Genomic DNA, 19,981 nt, shown 5'->3' with positions numbered 1-19,981 from the left:
TATTGTAAGGGAGTAAACCATCTATTCCTTTCAACATTCAACAGTTAGTTTCAACATTCAAGCAGTATTCCATAATTAAAGTAATTTTAATATTTAATCAACAAATATTTTGTTACTGCCCCTAATAGTAAAGAGTACCTGACACTATTCTAGGCTCTATGGCTATAAATATGAAAAAGACATGGTCCCAGAACTGAAGTAGCTCAGTGCTTAGTGAGAAAGACAAAAAAAAAATAAATCAACACCAAGCTGGGCATTGTGATTCATGCTGTAATTCTACCACTTTGGGAGGCCAAGATGAGAGGATCGCTTGAGGCCAGGAATTCAAGAACAGCCTTGGCAAGAAAAACCTATCTCTACAAAAAATTTCTTAAATTGTAAAAAATAAAGATCAACACCAATCAGTGCAGGCTATATATAAGAGCTATTATTAATTCACAAAGGAGTTTTGGCTATGCAGGATGAATAAGCTCAGGAGATCTAATATACAGCATTGTGACATTACAATATACTTAATAATACTATGTTGTATACTTGAAATTTGCTAAGAGTAAATCTTAAATGTCCTCACCACAAAATAAAAAAAAGTAACTGTGAGTTGATGCATACTACCTGTGGTAAATATTTCATAATGTATACATATATCAAAATATCATGTTGAACACCATAAATATATACAATGTGTCCATCAATTACACCTCAATAAAGTTAGAAAAATATAAATAAATAAATACCCAAATTCATGAGTTGGCACAAATAATGTTTAACCTGGAATAATCAAAGAAGGCTTCACAAAAACAAAAATATAAAGAAAATAAAGAATCAGAATTTACCATGCACACAAGACAAGAAAGTCTCTTCCAGGATATACCCTACCAGAGCTCGAGTTTAGACTCTCTCTGGAAGATGACAGAGAATCATTGCTTTAGGCAGAGGATCAGACTTTTATTTGAAAAGGGTGACTCTGGGGTGTAGCATGGAGGATGGATTTTTGGAGGGCTATACAAAAGGCAGGAGGATCCACAGTACAAAAAGGTCATCGTGATTGAGACATAATATAAAGGCCTGACCCAGAGAAGTAAAAATGAAAATGAAGGGAAGGAATAGATTTAAGAGACAATTAAGACACAGAGGGGATAGGACTAAGAGATTCACTCAGTATTGGGAATAAGGGGAGAAGAAGGGCTTTATGACTCCTAGGTTAGGGCAATTTGTTTTCTTTTGTTTTGTTTTTTTGTTGGAGTCTCACTCTGTCACCCAGACTGGAGTGCAGTGGCCGCTCCCAGCCACCGCAGTCTCGACCTGCTGGGCTCCGGTGATCCTTCCGCCTCAGCCTTCCAAGTAGCCAGAACTATAGGCGTGTCTACCACGCCCGGCTGATTTTTTTTTATTTTTGTAGAGATGAGGTCTCGCTGCCCAGGCGGGTCTCGAACCCGCGGGCTCAGTCAATCCACTCACCTCAGCCTCCCAAAGGCATGGGATTACAGGCTGAGCCACCGAGCCCGGCTTGGGCAATTTGTATAGAATATGGTTAGCATGAGCCAGCACAGGGAATAGAGAGGAGGAGATTTGGGAGCTGCGGAGAACAATGAGTTCAGCTTCAAACATAGTGAACTTGAGATGCTTACAGGTGACAGCACAGAGGACTCCAACAGGCCACTGGACATAGGTCTGGACTGAAGAGAGGCCGAAGCTAGCATGCGGATCAGAGCGGCAGTTAAAACAATGGAGAGTAGGAAAAGGAGTAGATGAAGAACCCTGGAAAACATCAATATTGAAGGTATTGCAAGGGGTGAGGAGACAACACGAAGCACCAGAAAAGAAGGACAAATTGACATGAATCAAACGAGACAAAGATGTGAGTGCTTCACAGTATCACAGAAAAAATCACTGCCAAATATCACAATAAAGGAAACCATAGTTGTATGGAGTTTAGCCTTATGATATTCACAAGTATATAAAATAACTTTCAACCCAGAAGGACTGCCCAAAAGATTCTGGAGTAAGACTGAGCTGTAAGAAAAATAATGAAAAATAAAAAGTCAAGCATAGCAGAAGAACCAAAGATGTAGCCCATGGTGGCACGTGCCTGTAGTTCCACCTATTTGGAAGACTAAGATGGAAGGATCACCTGAGCACAGCAGGTTGAGGCTGCAGCCATGAGTGTGCCACTGCCCTCTAGCCTGGGCGACAGAAAGTTAATGTGTTGACAGGTCTGCTGAGGACCAGAGGGAAGAAAGGCAAGCTTTGAATGAAGGAGGATACATACAACAGGATGTGTGGTCACTCTTCAGTCAAGTGGCCTGACCTTCCCTGAGCAGAAGGCCAAGTACTCCTTGGGCCGCAGCTGGGTAGACCAGAAGGAGACAACTGCCTCAAAGCCAGTCAGTATTTTGACCGGCCTGTGAAAATAAGATGGTCTATCATGAAAATGCACAAAAAGACACAGAGAGTGTACTTGATAGTTGTTGGACTTTTGGATGGACAGGTTGTTTGAGAATTCAGGCCCGATTTGGTCCCATAGCAAACCAAAGTTACATATAAGCTACTAAGATGAGTAAAGGGTATGGAGTGTGGCAGGAAGTTCAAACAGTATTTTGAAGAATCCAGGAAAGTTCTCCTGGGAGGAGAAATAGGTTTTAAAAATATGTAAACTATGCAGGAAAAAAGTACATTTAGAATACGCCAGGCCTGAAAAGCACAGTCTAATTGTTCCCCTCAAGTGAGATCTCTGTCCTGTTTCCTGCTCCTCCTTGGGTTCCTTCCACCCTGGAGGTTCAGAGACTCTGGGTGAGATGAGAGGGGCATGGAGGAAAAGGCAAGGAAGGAGAGAGGTGGACAGGACCCTGTGTGTGGGGTCTGCCACCTGCAAAAGGCAACGGTGGGAGGCAGAAGAGTTCATGCCATGTCAATTACCTAGGGCTGAGCTTTCAAATGACTGACTGGAGACTGCTGTTCCTGTTGTCACTTCTGAATTAAAGTGACTATAGGACTTTACAGTCCCTACAAGTGATCAAAGTGACCTGAGTGCTCATTCCAAGGTCAAGAGAAGAAATTCTCTCTGGGTAAATTTGAAAAAGACGGCAAGAGACAAAAATAAAGTTACTTTTTAATTATGTCTCATGAGTCTCACCTAGTTCAGCATACTGATTGCATGAGAAAAGCTTCTTCCTGAAAAGCCAGCCCTCCCTCTCCCCAACCTTACTTGGTAAACTAGGAACACAATGACATGTCTCCTACCTTGATCCTTTTTCCTTAGTGGCACTTTTGCTAAGAACAGTATTTCGTCCAGAAGGAGGCTCTGACTTGTCTTCTGTGGGAGACCCAAATCCAGCACTGAAACGATAACTTTTTTTTTTGTCATTTGAAAAAAAAAACAACCAATTTCAATCATATGCAAAATAGCATGATGTTACATTTGGAAGGCAACATATAGTTCACAAGGCATTTTCACTTCATTATATGACTTGATTCCTTTCAACATCTTGAAGCAGGGGACCAGGTATGATTTCATCTATACCTAAGGAAAAGGATACCTGCTCAGACACTAGGTCAAGCAGTCCCAATCACTGCAGGTCCGCGACAGGATGTGAAGCCAGGTCTGCTGACTTCTTTTACAGAGATCTTTCTCACAGCTATTTCTTATGTATTTCTTTGTTTTTTAAGTCAGGGTCTCACTCTGTCGCCCAGGCTGGAGTGTAGTGGCACAATCACAGCTCATTGCTGCCTTGACTTCCTGGGCTCAGGAGATCCTTCCACCTCAGCCTCCTGAGTAGCTGGGACTACAGGTATGTGCTACCATGCCTGACTGATTTTTTTTATTTTTTGTAGAGACAAGGTCTTGCTGTGTTGCCTAGGCTGGTCTTAAACTCCTGAGCTCAAGCAATCCTCCTGCCTCAGCCTCCCACCTCACCCAGTCATTCACAGCAATTTAAGAAGCAATTACACAATTGCATTACCAGAAGCATTAAAAATTAAGTTGCCAAGATTGCAAATCTAAAAAAAATGTTTTCACTCTAAAATTAAAAGGAGAGTTATTTGAGTACAGATAAAACATTTTCTTACTTGGTCCTTTCTTTGCTTGCTCTTCGTAAGGAAGATGAAGAAGAAATATTTCGTCCATAACCAACATCTGATAATTTATCTTCCATAGATGGAGGTGGAGAACTAAAATTTTACACATTTGAAATTATGTACAAAATAAAATAACTTATTTGCCAATATTGGCTTTGCTTCACAAAACAGATTCTTCTCCCTGAGAGAGATGTTTGAAGCTGACTTTAACAATAACACACTATTTTAAAAGCATAAGGGAGAAACTATAAGACAAAAAGAATATTACAAAGTTATTCATAAGTTAGGACAAAAATATTTGTACAAAATGTGTAACATAAGTACTAAATAGATATACAGATGTTCATGATACATGATCATTTTTAAAAAGAACGTTAAAGGCTTAATTTTTAGCTCTGTCATTTATTTCATATTTCAAAGAAATATGTTGGGCAGTAGTTACACTCCAGCACACAGTTCTGGAGACTTGTAAACATAATCCATCTTGGTTTGCTCCTGTCTATACTTTCTTCAATTACTCCATGGGTAAGAGGCCCTGACTTCAAAATACACTTGAAATTGACTGGTAAAATGGAGTCAAAGGAAAAGAGCAAGAGCGTGTTGATTTGTGATGGTGGAAATTCCAATGCCAGGCTGGGTTTATGGGCCAGTGTTTATTTGCATGGTGGTGTTATATACCGGAGAAAATAATCTAGGAATCTGTACATACCCACTTGTTGATGGAGAAATAAAAATATATATACAGGAGGGACCCAAAAAAGCACAGAATTATCTTTTGGAGAGCAGATCCCTTGTAATACAGTCTTCCCCTGCTAGGTAAGTGTTCTAGAAACCCATTGGCATCAATGTACCAGCTAACGTTGTGAGAGGCTGTGCTCGGCTCCAGTAAATTTTTTTGTGGCAAACATGTGACTGGTTCTTCCACCATGACAACACTCCTGCCCACATTGTGCTGAGTGTTCAGCAGTTTCTGACCCCAAACAGCATGACCCTGTGTCCCACCCTCCCTATTCACCTGATCTCGCCCAAAACGACTTTTTTGCTTGTTTGTTTCCCCGGATGAAAAACCTCCTCAAAGGGAAATGTTTTGCCTATGTGGAAGTGGTGAAACAAAAAAACAGCAGAAGCACTAAAAGGCATCAAAATGTACATGTTTAAAAACTGTTCTGAGCAGTAGAGAAAGCATCTTGATAGGAGTATTGCCACAAATGGAGAGTACTTTAAGGTGACTGAAATTTAAACATGGAAGAATAAACACATAATTTTTTAATAAATAAATTTCATTTTCAGGGGGTCTCCCTTCATGTATGTACTTCCCTGCATCCCCCGCCCCTCCCCAAAGACTCACGCGTCAAAAGATTTACTGTTGATTAAGAGTACAGCTCGTAGGTCACTTGGTTCTTGTAAGTAAAGCTCCTTCAAAGACAAAAGTTTGGTGCCAGGATTTATCTGCAAGGCAATTTAAAGACCAAAAAGTAATATCTGCATGAGTCATACTTTAAAAAATAAGGACTGATAGAATACGGTCTCAACTGTTTGATGTATCTAAGTTCACACACACACAATACATATACATAAAATTAGAAGTAGGAACCTAAAGCTTGTGGAGGTTCTTGCCTTTGGGCAGGATATATCCAGTTCCTTATCATCTTTATTGCTTAACACTCAGCCATTTCATACCCTAATTATCTTCTTGGCCTCAGAAAGCACTTGAGTTTGCAAATCTACCCTCATACTTAAAGGAGAATTGACTGTCTGTACAAGTACCGAAGAACTGAAACAGATTGTCCAAGTGTTGTGAGGCTATCTAAAAATAGGCTAGACAAAGCCCCATTCTGGCAATTTTGCTAGCCTAGTAGAAGAGGGCTAGACTAGATCACCTTCTGAGATCTTTTTCTAATCAAGTTATATTTAGATCCCTTTTATATCCAAGATGCTTTTCAGGATCCCTTTGAAAGACAGATCCTGTCATTCTTCTGTCCAGGACCCAGCCATGGCATACCCTTCTGAGTGAAGGCCACATTCTCCTGTTACCTCTCTGACCTAGTCCTCACGTCTCACCCACTTGGTTCTTTGGACTCTAGCTGCATGGGCCGCTCTGCTGTTTCTCACTCATATTTACACCTATGGCTTTTGCCCTGTTTCCTCCCTTTGCCTAGAAAGTGCTTTCCCGAGATAGCCTCATGGCTAAGACTCTCACCTCCTGCAAGTATTTGCTCGGCTATTATTACCTCTCAGTGAGATAATGACTGCAAATTTTCTAAAATTGCAACCATCCACCTCACTACTCCCCAGCAATACAGAGCCCTCATCTTGTCTCTGCTCTGCCTGCTTTCCGCCATGGCTCTTCTCAATTATACCATGAGATAGCATGCATTTATTTGTCAAGTTTTTTGTTTGTCTGTCTGTTCTCACTGGTGCCATGGGAGCAGAGGTCTTTGTCTCTTTTGTTCACTGACATACTCACAGCCTCCAATATCAGAAACTTAATATTTACTGAATGAAAGAATCAGAGCATTCTTCTTTGTAAAGGATAGTGTCTCATTAAATTTTAAAAGCCTTATGACCAAATACCTTTTGTCATGATTTTATCTCATCCTAGTAAGTGTTCTGTGATGTTTTTCAACTCTTTTCCCCTGATTTCTTAAAGCATCTCTGTACTAATGCAGCATCAGTTCTTTTTAAATTAATCATCATTGCGTGAGATGAGCTTTCTCATAGCAATTTATCATGGGTTGTGTATGTTATAGGATATTATGGGGCTTGGTGGTGACAGGGGGTGGAGAAGGCAGAAGAGTTTTAGTGAAAAATAAAAACCAGCGCAAGCCGGGCTCGGTGGCTCAGCCTATAATCCCGCGCCTTTGGGAGGCTGAGGTGAGTGGATTGCCTGAACCCGTGGGTTTGAGACCCACCTGGGCAGTGAGACCTCATCTCTACAATAAATCAAAAAATCAGCCGAGCGTGGTAGCGCATGCCTGTAATTCCGGCTACTTGGAAGGCTGAGACGGAAGGATCACCAGAGCCCAGCAGGTCGAGGCTGTGGTGGCCGGGAGCAGCCATTGCACTACAGTCTGGGCGACAGAGTGAGACTCCAACTCAAAAAAAAAAAAAAAACAGTGCAAAGTTTTATTCTAGCTGTTTTTCATTATTCAAAATTTCTCTAGTTCTCTGCCACCACGATCAAGTGCTTCCTGCAAGGGCAGTTCAGCAATGTGACTCTTTCATGGTCCTGCCTCCTCTGCTTCTTGGAACCAAATAGGTCCAAGGGGAATCTGCTGCCAGCCTCTCTCACCCCCTTCTGAGTTCTTGTTCCTGCCTGGCAAACACAGCTTCTGCAATTCCGAGTTCTTGCATCACTGCAGGAAATACAGAGTTTGGGTGGTGCTTTCTGAGATCTGCCATCCCCAGCTCTCTGCATGTGATTCTTTTTTCCTTTCCCTTTTCCTCTTGCACATCTTCTGCTTGACCTTAGAGGCCTTTGGCAACCCATGTCAACAAGTCCTCAAGATTTTAGCTTTGAGCTTCCCACTTCTCTCAGCATTCACATTGAATTGCACTATATATTGTTTTAAAATCATAATCATAAATGCAGTTAAGTAAAACAATATTTTTTGTTACATTTTTAAATCCAGTATTAAAATGTGGTTAATTTCAATTATATTGTAACTAATAAAATAAGAAATGCCTACTTCTACCCTTATCACTAACACTAAGTAACAGGACTCCCAAATTAAAAATGCCCCTTCTTTTATATCTTGTTCTTGTTTTTTTTAGAGATAGGATCTCACTATGTTGTCCAGGCTGGAGCGCAGTGGCTATTCACAGGCATGATCATAGTGTACTACATCCTTGAACTCCTGGGCTCAAGCAATCTTCCTGCCTCAGCCTCCCTAGTTGCTAGAACTACAGGTGCACACCACTGTGCCCAGATCTTTTATAGCTATCTAAAACTTGAGACTGGCATTAGCAAGCTGATTTAATTACAAGTAATCAGATTCTACTCAAAACTGTACAAAAATGCAAAATCTCATAACCAAAGCTAAGGATAAAGTGCTGATTTTCAAATTTCTGCCTATAAGAATATAAATTATGTTAGGTGGTTATGAAATTGCAATGTAAAGGCATCAGGATTAAAGAAACAAGTAATTATCCTACATACTCAAATACAAATAAGTGCTGCCACTTACCCGACCATAGTCATAAAATCCATCACTAATTATGTTACTTGATGACAAATAGCCAGTCTGGCTATATTTCAGGGAAAGATTGTTGTTGAGCAATTTGTTATAAGCTACTTCGCTGAATTTATTTTTTCGACTTACTGATAGGTTAACTTCTTCAAGGATATCTAAAGCCCTGTCAATAAAAGTAAAAAGCATTATTTGTTTTATACAAGTAATCCAACATTGGGTTCCCATTATATACCTACTTAAGATCCTGAAGGAAGAATTGAGATGACAAGTTTAAAGCCTCTCCCACCCCCTTTTAAATATAGTAATACCAGCAGAATTGTGAAGACAAATCTGCCCTTTTTGTGGCTATATATATCACTTAGTAACTTATATTCAAACAATTTAAAAGGACACTTTCAGGGAAAGCATTTCTTAGTTTACTTAAAGCAAAATTAATATTGAACATCAACTTTTTTCAGCTAACCAGGAATATATGCAAAGAATCAAAAAGTTTATAAATGAATAGAGGAAGCTGTCCATGGAAACATAAAATCCTATTTGCTGATATGCTAAAGGCAACTAACTTGTCTGCTGTTGATAAGGAGAACCGATTCAGTGAAGGTGGTTAAATCTGGAATTATGGTGAAGAGGTTTGGTGGAATGGGGAAGAAAAACAGAAATGTTAGTCATGGTCCCGTTGTATTTTAGCCTTGGAAGTTGAGAGACTAATAGGGTTTGTTTGGCAATAGCAGGGGAATGTAAAAGAGAAACATTTATCAAGATGAAGAGGCAGAAAATAAATGACTGAAGATGATTTTGTAAAGGACAGTGAAGAAGAGTTCAGGTGGGGAGGAAAGGGGTGCCCCTTCATTCAGGCAATCCCTTCAGAGCTAAGTAAGGCCTAAGCTGGGAACACACAGAGCTCTTGAGTGCTTGACATAGAGAAGCATTGCAAGCGCTGCTTGATCTTCCTTGTGCCTGAAGTGTGTGCTTCTCCGTCTCTTGCTCTCCATCTGAGCCAAAAGCTTAGAGGGTTCCACTCACCCCAACCTGCACAGTTCATTGGCCGTCAGCTCGTCACTGGCACAGACCATCACCGCCCAGCTGGCGTGCTTTCTGACTTCATCGTTCTTGGAGTACAGGAGCTCAACAAGGGCCTCCAATCCACCAGAGTTTCTTAACTGAAAGCAGAAACCAAGATTTTACACATTGAGAGTATAGAATATAAATATCTACGCTTTTAGAAACATCTCATCATTTGCTTGTTAAAATACTTTAACTGTTAAAAAAATGCTTTAGAAGGTATCTCGATTTTGATTTATTAAATTCAAGGGGAAAAAAAATCTACTGTAAACCCTTACACGCGGAAGCCCAGTTTTGTGTCCCCAGTAAAGTGACAGGGAGGTCATGATGATTTTACATGAGACAAGGACTGGGGCAGGAACCTGTCTTCTCACTGCCTATATGTGGGATATCCTATGTTTATTCACCCTGCTCCTGAACACCGAATGTTCACTTAGCCTTGAGGTAGACAGAATGATGGTCCCCCAAAGACAAAGGGATGTCTTTGTCCCTGGAAGGGACTTTGCATCTCAGGAAGGTGATTAAATTAAGGATCTTGAGATGGGGAGATTATCCTGGATTAGCCAGGAAGACCCAATGTAATCACAAGGATCTTTAAAGAGGGAGACAAGAGTGGAAAGGGAAGCAGAGGATGGAGTGATATGCTCTGAAGATCCCAGCAGGGTTACAAGCAATACCAGTGGCCTCTAGAAGCCAGAAAGGTCAAGGAAATGGACTTTCCCCTAAAGTCTCTAGAAGAAATGCAGCCAGGTCAGCACCTTGATTTTAGCCCAGAAGATCCATTTCAGACTTCTGAGCTCCCACAGTCTGCTTCCCTGGAAGGTGATTAAATTAAGGATCTTGAGATGGGGAGATTAGTTAAAGATAATAGATTCATATTGCTTTAAGCCATTAAGTGGTGGTAATTTGTTACAGCAGCAATCAGAAGCTAACACAGTCGCTAAGGTTGGAGCAAGAGGAACCAAAGCAGCCAAGGACAACCCACATCACAAACGTGGTCACCAAGTCAGCAGAGTGGCCAAAGCACCACTGAAGCAGTTCTCTAGAGAGTGGCCCATCTTAGCTATCCTCATAGAGTGTCCTCTTTTCCATTCAAGAAGAAGAGAATTGGTGGGAACTACATTAATTACATTATTAAAAGATGTATAAAATTATTCTAATCAGGAAAAAAAGTCAGACTTATGTCTGAAGTGTAATACTGTATTATCTGAGCCTGGAGGGTAAAACTAATATTCTACCAGTCTGTATGTGTAGTATCCAAAGACAAGAGCCCTATGGAATATGTTCTGCTCATTAAACTAAACTCAGAGACCTTGGCAGGGATTTCACGTTAGCACATGTAACTTGGGCAGCTTAGAAAGCTCACTTGAAGTATCCTATGCTTAACAAGCCAAATTGCTGATCATCTTTATTGCTGTGTATAATACATAATAGTAATCTACTCCATGGGTTCTTTTGACAAAAATCTGATTCCCTTCCTTCCTTCCTTCCTTCTCCTTCCTTCTTTCCTTCCTTCTATTTCACAATGTTTATTCAGCATACATTATGCACCAGGTATATATTAATGATATGGACATGGAGGGAAAATCTCAGTTCCCTTTCCTAAAACCTCAAGGAGCTTGTAGTCTTTCAAAAGAACCATAAAGTTCAAAAAAGAAAGACAAAGGGGTATAATGAGAGAATAGAGGAAGACGCACTTCAGTTTGAAAACTGAAGAAAGACCTCCTAGAGGACAGGATAGTTGAGCTGGCATTTGAAGGAGAAGTGGGTATTTATTACGTGGAAAAAGGGGAGAAAGCAGAAAACTCAAGGAGGTATAACTATGAGGGCTGAGAGAATTACAAGCAGTGTGGCACTTCTGGAGTATAGAGCTCCAGCCATGCAGAGCTGAAACTTGAACTGGCAGGTAGGCAGGTCACCGAGGACCCTTGTGTATGACACTAAGCAGCTTAACCTTTAGCTTGTGGTGACAGCAAGCCACTGGGGATGTGTATTGATGTGAGGAAGGTCACACAGTATAAAGACCAGCCTGGAGGCCGCAAGGGATTGAATAGGAGGAAGCGGGAGGAAGAAAAGTTGGCAAGAACCAGATGGGTGCCCCTGAAGTCTGCATGAAGGTATGACCAGGACACTCTTGTTTGTCACTGTCTCTCGAAGCCTAGTGAGGTGCCTGGCACATAGCAACTGGTAGATACCTATCTGGTGGCTATCACTACCCGAATGGGTGAGCACAAATGAACTGAGTCAATGGGAACAAAGGGGAACTGACATCTAAGAGACCAAAGATGATGAGGCAATTGTCTGAGCAGACAGCATAGTTGAAGATAAGGCTCTGGACCCGAAAAGATATGTTCTCATATCTGCTTTCAACACATTATTTAAGCCTCATTTTCCTCATCTGTAAATTGGGAATTATAAACATCCCGATTTCAAGTGAGGCTTAATTGCATGTAAACTGCTTAGCACAAGGCTTGGGAAAGTGCTCAATAAATGTTAACTTTTGTTATTTTTATGGAGGAGAGAGAAACAAAGTCCCAGGCTGTTCACATGAGTGGCGTGGTGACAAGTAATTACGAGAAAAATTGATGGGGAAAAAAGATGTTTGAAAGTTAAGTTTTAATGAAAATGTAATAGGATCATCATAAGTACTAAAAACATATTTCCATAATGGACTTTCAGATAAATGTAATTGTAAGTTTTGAAATGATGAAATATAAGAGAAACACAAGAGGATATATGATAACCCCTATGTATAACTTAAAGAATCCTAGTAAAAGGCATACCTGTTTGTCTACTACCCAGCTCCAGAAATGACACATTTCAACATTGAAACCCTGTGTGTTCCTCCCAATTATTGCCGCCCCCTTACTGACCCCAGAGGCAACCACTTTCTTGAATTTGGGATTCATCATTCCCTCACTTTTCTTTGTAGTTTTAATTTTTTTTCTTTTCTTTTTTTTTTTTTTTTGAGTTGGAGTCTCACTCTGTCGCCCAGACTGGAGTGCAGTGGCCGCTCCCGGCCACCGCAGCCTCGACCTCCGGCAATCCTTCCGCCTCAGCCTTCCAAGTAGCAGGAACTACAGGCGCGTGCTACCACGCCCGGCTGATTTTTGATTTATTGTAGAGATGAGGTCTCGCCAAGTTGCCCAGGCAGGTCTCGAACCCGCGGGCTCAGGCAATCCACTCACCTCAGCCTCCCAAAGGTGCGGGATTACAGGTTGAGCCACCGAGCCGGCTTGTAGTTTTAATTTCTATGTATGCAAGCCTAAACAACATATTACTTAACTTTGCATATTTTTAATAATGGAACCATAAGTATGTATTTTATACAACTTATTTTTGCTCAGTATAATGTTTGGGAAACTCATCCCTGTTGATGTCTGCAGCTGCAACTCATTCATTTCCACCACCATGATATTCCACTTTATGAATCTACTACAATTCACTCATCCATTCTCTTAACAGTTGGACACTGTTTTGTTTAGATATTATAAACCATGCTTGCTGGTACCCCAAGGCAAGATTATTTTTCTTAGTTACATACCTAGAAACAGAATTGTTGGGTTACAGGATTTGCTCACCTTCTTGGCTAAAAAATGTCAATTTGTTTTCCAAAGTGTTGTTCCAGTTTTGAAGGGCTTAAACGAAGGGTAAGTTGAAACACTCAAAAATGTTTCAAATGAATCCACGCATAGATACTGACCAGAAAAAAATGAGAGAACAGCTGTTATTCAAACTCTTACCTCCGTGCGGGCCTCAACGTCGCACGCCGTTGCAGCCACTGTGAGAGCAGCTTTGCTCTGCACGACCATGTTCGCAGACCGCAGGGGCCTGGTGAGGGCGCGCATAATGTCGCGATTCTGAATGTTCACGCGCAGGGGCTCCTGCATTGCCATGTTTGTTAATACGGTGGCGGCGTTGGCAATGGCTCCATCTCGTTTACAAGACAGGATGTTTATTAATGGATCAATACCATCAGCTTCAGCGGCAGCGCTGAGAAAATGAATGCAATTCATCTGAGTTTTTTTAAAAAATTATCTTTGGAGCATGCAGCTAAGCTTATAAAACTAGTGGATATAGAAATGTAATTTTAGAAATAAATTAATTTGCCATGCGATGAACTCAGAATTTAGCAGTAGTGAATTAAATGGAGTCTGGGAAAATTTTAAGTGTGAATGAATTTAAATAACCGTTTTTCTACTTCTATAGCTTTTGGTTATAGACAAAGATATGACCACTACTTCTTAGAAAACCTGCTATAGTACAATTGTTATTTAATTTTTTTCTCATAAGACCAGGGAATTCTATTCAAAGAAAAATCTGTTAAACTATTTCTAGCTAGTAGGAAAACACAGCTTTAAATAGGAGAGCATGGGAACTCCTGATCTAAATTATTTAGCCCATCTTCCTCTTCTTCAAATTAAGTTGTTAATTGTAGTCGAAGGTTAACATGTTTGAAACTAGCAAATCATTTTGCATGTGGATTTGCTTTTACAAACTAAACATTAAAGATCAAAGTCATGATATGAATAGAAACATAATTTTAGTAATGTAAGAAAATTAATGTTATTAAATTTCCTGTTTCTAGTGTAAAAAGACTACAGTAACCATTAATTTATTATCATTTTTTCACAATCAGGAAGCTTAAATCTTCTTTTAGGAGCACAGTATAGTCCTTATTTTTTAATCACTTTAAACGCTCATAAGATAGTAAAAAAAATTTAGAGGATTTTAATGAGTGGGACACAATTTAATTATGTTTGTCAACATCTGGAGTTGCTTTAAATAAGAGATGGTCTAAACAATAAGATATATAGAGCACCCTGATTTTTTATTTTAAAGATGTGGAGTACAATTTAGGTTAAGTATACAAATGTTCATTATGCAGGTACCTTTGTTGATAAGGTGCACCTCCCCTCCCCTGGCAGAATTCCTCCTGCCAATCCTGCCCTCCCCCAGCAATTTCCCACCACTGACAGTCCTTTTCTTACAGCATTATGATAATTGTTTAAGGTTCACTTAAGAGTGAGAACATGTGATATTCAGTTCTCCATTTCTGTGATAGATCACTCAGTATTATAGACTCTAAGTCCATCCAAGTTGCTGTGAAGTTTGTCATTTTATCCTTCTTTTTGGCTGCATAATATTCCATCATGTATATGTACCACATTTTTTTTATCCAGTCCTCTTTCGATGGGCAGCACGGTTGGTTCCATGTTTTTGTTATTGTGAACAATGCTGCAATAAGCATGCATGTGTAGGTATCTTTTTCATAGAGTGATTTGAGTTCCTCCGGGTATATTCCTAGTAGGGGGATTGTGGGGTCGTATGGAAGGTCAATTTTTAGACTTTTTAGGAATCACTAAACTCTGTTTTCCACAGAGGTTGTACTAATTTACAGTCCTACCAACAATGTAGAAGTGTTCCCTTTTCCCCACATGCTCTCCAGCATCTGTAGTTTTTTGTTATTGATGGTGGCCATCCTGACTGGAGTTAGGTGGTATCTTAGTGTGGTTTTAATTTGCATTTCTTTGACAACTAATGGGGTTGAGCATTTTTTCATGTATTTGTTGGCAGCTCATATGTCTTCTTTTGGGAAGTACCTCGTCATATCTTTTGCTCACTGTGTAAAGGGACTGTTTGCTTTTTTTCTTTTCGTCATGATTGAGTTCCTTGTAGATCCTAGATGTTAGGCCTTTGTCAGATATACAGTTGGCAATTTTTTTTTCCCAGTCCGTGGGCTGTCTCCTTGATGGTTTCTTTGGCTTTGCAGAAGTTGTCATTTTGATGAGGTCCCACTTGTCTATCTTATCTCTTATGGCATGGGCACTTGGGGTTTTGATCAGAGATTGGTTGCCAGTTCCAATTTCCATAAGGGGAGCACCATGATTTTAAAGGAAGACCCAAAATTATGTATTCAAAATCCATTTAGGTCATTATGGTAATAATTATGGTTTATATTATTGGAATCTCAAGACAAAAAATACTTGAGATTCCAATAATATAAACATTTTTTAAAGTTTATATTTGACACATTTTTTTCATTTGGAATCATATAACAACAACCATAAATTTAAAAAACGAGTGAGGCCATATGATTTAACCCATTATCCTGTATTGTGGTAAACTAAATTGTATTTGTTACTTTCACTTAAATTTGTTTATTGTGAAGGAGGACTAGCAACCTCAAGAACAGAAGTTATGACTATTGTTCTTCAAAGAAGAGACCAATACAATCTCCATAAGGAGATAGGTAGCCCTAGGTTTAAGGTGGCTTTGACTGCAGCTCTGAAGGAAACTTGAACAACAAGGATTGAACAGGAACAGAGGAGGTGGCTCTGGAGAATGAGGAGCTCAGCTGGTGTCAACCTCCACGGACCACCTCCCACCCTGACTTATATAAGCCATTCCATCAAACACACCAGTAGAGACAAAGGCACAGTCTGGGCATAGTTCTTGTTCTACTCATTCTACAGTCCTTATATATTTTATCCACTCTTTCTCTAGGAAAACCTTCCTTAAAATTAAAACTTGGTTGGAGGACATGTAACCAAGATTTACTTATATAAAAGGAAGCACCTGCATCTCACTGTGATAGCCCAAGGACCAGCAACTAATTTCTTTTCCTAGGGGATAATTAAACATTCTTAGGATAACTTCACTTTTAATTCTCTCTCCTATTACTAATTGACGTGGTGTTCACTTGGTTCTATGAATAAGGGAAAAGTTGGAGGTTCTAATATTAGTTTATCAGAAATATCTCTTATTTTTACTTACATATTTTTACAAGTGAAACACTGAATATTTCTTAAATGCCAGCAAGAATTTTAGATGATGCATATTTTCTAATTAATTATATATACTGAACCTTTTCAAAAATCATAATCCCTTTGACTTATTTTTCAGGTACTTAATGCAATCAGTTCCTTAAACCAAATACTCTAAATTTTTAATCATTACAAACATGCCTTGGCCAAAATGCACAATTTCTCTGCCACTTAGTGGTTTTTCCTTTGAGAATGTTCACTTTTAAAAACATCTTGGAGAGTTAAAAAAGAACATATGATAGAAGTCCTTCAGTGGTATGCACGATAGAAGCTAGAGGTGTTTTAAATAAATGCACACCAATAAATTCTCAAGGGCTTTATCTCTTTTGTGTGTCAGAGACGTTTTGGGAAATTGCAGGAGTACATAGGATTATACTCCATCTTTTTAGTTTCTCTTGAAAATTAAGAAATGAAGGAAAATGGAGTCAGGGAGACACAAGAATTTACATCAAGCAAAACTGAGTACTTAGTCTTTCTGCTTTGATTTTTGCTTCTTTCTCCTACACAAAGGAATATTTTGACTTGGTTCATTTATATCTCTACCTTCTGCTCTTTTCTTTTCAGTTTATGGAGATAGTAAAGGGAAATACACAAAAACCTAGCTGTTTTTAAAACCAGAGATTCTAGTACACAATGGAATATGGTTTTCACTAAATTGAACATAAACACCAGCACAGAAAGACAAATCATGCAAGCCCAGCTAGGAGGAACATACTACATTCTACATACAAGTCTGCCCATAATCTGCTACGTGCAGCTCTCTTTAAGTCTAAAGAGAATAACCAGGACTAACTTTTTATGGTAGAAATTCAAACTATTATTCTTATATCTAAGAAAAAAAACTAATTTTATTTACAGAAATAGAGTGCAGAATTTGTACTTTTTAAATAATTGCATGAATTGTTTCTTTCAAATCCAAGACATTCTGTTTCACTTCTCCCTGTGTCTAATATGTACACAAGCTGAAGCCTGTCATATTTTTAAAACATATTTCAGTTTTCTAAATAGTACAGCATTATCCAAACGAATGGGATGGAAGTCAAACTGCTTTGTTATAAAATCCAGAATTATAGGACCATATGTCATCACAATAATTTGAAAATATTTTCCGATATTTACTGTCATTAGTCTCCATTTATTTGGGAGTTTTAATCAAGTAAGAGTTTAAAATGCAAACTGAAAAACAAATAAAGACAGGCTCAGTGGCTCAGCCTGTAATCCCAGCGCTTTGGGAGGTCAAGGTGAGTGGATTGCCTGAGCCCGTGGGTTCAAGACCCGCCCAGGCCACTTGACGAGACCTCATCTCTACAATAAATCAAAAATTAGCTGGGTGTGGTAGCTGTAGTTCCAGCTACTCAGAAGGCTGAGGTGGAAGGATCGCCAGAGCCCAGTAGGTCGAGGCTGTGGTTGCCGGGAGCGGCCACTGCACTCCAGTCTGAGTGACAGAGTGAGACTCCAACTCAAAAAAAAAAAAAAAAAAAAAGAAAGAAAGAAAAATAAACTAAAAAACAAATATGGGAATCTATAAAAACATCTGTTTATAACATTTGATATATGTAAACAGAGGTGAAGTTTGACATGTCATGTGTAGTCAATCTATTACCAAGTCCTGTTTTTCCTCCTCCATATTTCTGAAATCTATTCCTTCTCTCCATTCACCCACCAAATCCAATCCAACATCCTCCTTGTGGATTGATATCAATAATTTTCTAACAGATATCTCCTCTTCCCCTCCAACCCATTATCTATCTTACAGCTAAAGTTATCTTTTAAAATTATAAATATAATCATATTGCTCCCCTATGTAAAATTTTCATGGTTTCCCATTACTCTGTACCAAGTCCCAAATTTCTGATATGGCCTCTGAGGCCCTGCACAATTGGCCCTTGACTCTCTTACAAGCCCCATATGCTCACTCCCACCTTTTCCTGTTGGTCTGTACTCCTGTCCTCTCTGTCAACCTGCAATAAGCCAGGCTCTTTCCCACCTCAGGGTACTGCCCTATGCTCTTCCTGACATACTCTTTTTCCTGGGTAATGCTCTGTTATCCATCCAAATGCCCACCCATCCAAATACATCCACAAATGTATTTTCCTCAAGGAAGCATTTCAGGGTTACATGAACCCAGAGCATTCATGTGCTAAATTATATACATTTCTTGTTGTTTATAAAAATTGATGTTCTGGCACAAATGTTCACAATCAGAAAAAAGTAACGATTTACAAATGTGACTTTGCAGCACTTGTTGTAGAATAGAATTCAGCAGTTTTTCATTTAGGTCCTCAAACCCCACAGTGAAGAAAGCATATAGAGAAAGAGTACCAAGAACATCACTAAGGAAAAATTCAAATACACAAATAGGTCTCCTTATGGCTCACTAAAAATATGATGCTATGTCATGTCTGTGTCTTTGCACTTGTGTTTCCCTTGCCCCAAACCTCCTTCCCTATTCCTCCCACACATCTACCTAGAGAATTCTAGTTCACTCTTCACTACCTGCTCCCCAGTCCCTTCCTCTACAAAGGCCTCCGTGACCATCACTGCCCTTCCTTGTCAACCACCCCCTCTTCTGTGCTAGGTCTACACCTGGTACGTACTTCCTAGAGCTAATATTTGAGTCTGTTTTATATCTCCAGTAATAAGAAGATCAATATACTTTAATTGATTTGAATCAACTCAAGGCAAGTGATGAAGAAAACCTCTGCAGGTGTTGAGAAGAAGGTGGAAGTAAATGCTTAGCTCAGCTTTAAGTTTGCAAGAAGAAATAGGATCCAACAATATTAGGATTTCCAATTTCATCTCTTACAGCTGCTCTTGAAAGCAGTTGATTTCCTCCCCCACCCCAACCAATGTTTCTTCAATTATATAGTGACTTAATTTTTAGATGGGAGCTCAAAAAGTAAAATTTTGCACTTTACACAACTCCTTAGGAAGATATCAATTTTCTTCATCAACGGATGTCTACATTTAGTCTTTGTAACCATTGTTGACTCTGTTTATTTGAGTGTGCACCAGATGACACCAGTTGGTACCTTTCAGAATTGAATCCTTGCTGCAGTTGGAGGTTCACATTTAACCCATCTGCAAAGTCTGGTGACATGAATCAAGGGTGACCTTGGGCAGAACAGAAATCTGTTTAACAGAGCCCACATACAGGGTAATCTGTGGAACCCGATGGAACAGATGGTAATATTGGCAATAAGAACCTTGTTTGTTAACAGTGATTACAACCATTCCCACCAGCATGACTTTTCATATGTCTCCGTGAGTTCTGTCACACCAAGGAAGACATATTGGCAGCATGTCTGCTGCAAGTGGTCAGGGGGTGTGTGTATGCAGGCAGCGACTCAGGGTTGACATTTTTAAGCCTTGCTGTCTGACAGGAAGTCTGTACAGGTGGAACACTGGCCCTTATGATAAACAGGTCTCCTAGTTATCACAGCCAGATTTGGAATGCTGTAAACAGAATTCTTGATTCTTATTCCACCCAGTTTTTCAACAAAGGTAATGATCCAAGAAGGGGAGTATGTTCACTAAATTGGTCAATTCCTGAATGCAAATCAACAATCATCCCTCTGTAGCCCCACAGCTGCAGAATGCTGGGATATGTGCCCCCAGAGTCTGGCTGAACTCCAGGATCGACAAACCTAGCCAAAAGAAATTTCTCCCTTTTTTCTCAACCTTTTATTTATTTTATTATCTTATTTTATTCTATTTTGTTGTAGATTCAGGGGGTACAAGTGCATGTTTATTACATGAACATGTTGCATACTGGTAAGAATTGGGTTTCAGGTGACCCAGATAAATTTCTCCTTTTAAATAAAT

General features: G+C 39.6%; 1 protein-coding gene across 2 annotated transcripts in view; it reads right to left on the bottom strand.

Moving 5' to 3' along the window:
* ARMC3 (armadillo repeat containing 3) overlaps positions 1 to 19,981 on the bottom strand; it is a 94,841-nt gene that overhangs the window by 18,186 nt on the left and 56,674 nt on the right. The window contains exons 10-15 of one of the 2 annotated variants that reach the window (XM_008063641.1): positions 13,073 to 13,322; positions 9,291 to 9,427; positions 8,262 to 8,430; positions 5,423 to 5,523; positions 4,066 to 4,167; positions 3,241 to 3,336 (exon numbers count right to left, since the gene is read on the bottom strand). In XM_008063641.1, coding sequence (XP_008061832.1) covers positions 3,241 to 3,336; positions 4,066 to 4,167; positions 5,423 to 5,523; positions 8,262 to 8,430; positions 9,291 to 9,427; positions 13,073 to 13,322 — 855 coding nt within the window. Of the gene's footprint in view, positions 1 to 3,240; positions 3,362 to 4,065; positions 4,168 to 5,422; positions 5,524 to 8,261; positions 8,431 to 9,290; positions 9,428 to 13,072; positions 13,323 to 19,981 lie in introns of both variants that reach the window. The other variant, XM_008063640.2, reaches the window with a different exon arrangement.

This window comes from Carlito syrichta, unplaced genomic scaffold (genome assembly GCF_000164805.1).
Source record: "Carlito syrichta isolate Samal-C Ts95f unplaced genomic scaffold, Tarsius_syrichta-2.0.1 Scaffold306975, whole genome shotgun sequence".
In the NCBI taxonomy this organism is placed as follows: domain Eukaryota; kingdom Metazoa; phylum Chordata; class Mammalia; order Primates; family Tarsiidae; genus Carlito; species Carlito syrichta.
The sequence above is the reverse complement of the archived record's forward strand: the minus strand, read 5'-3'. Positions and strand labels throughout refer to the sequence as shown.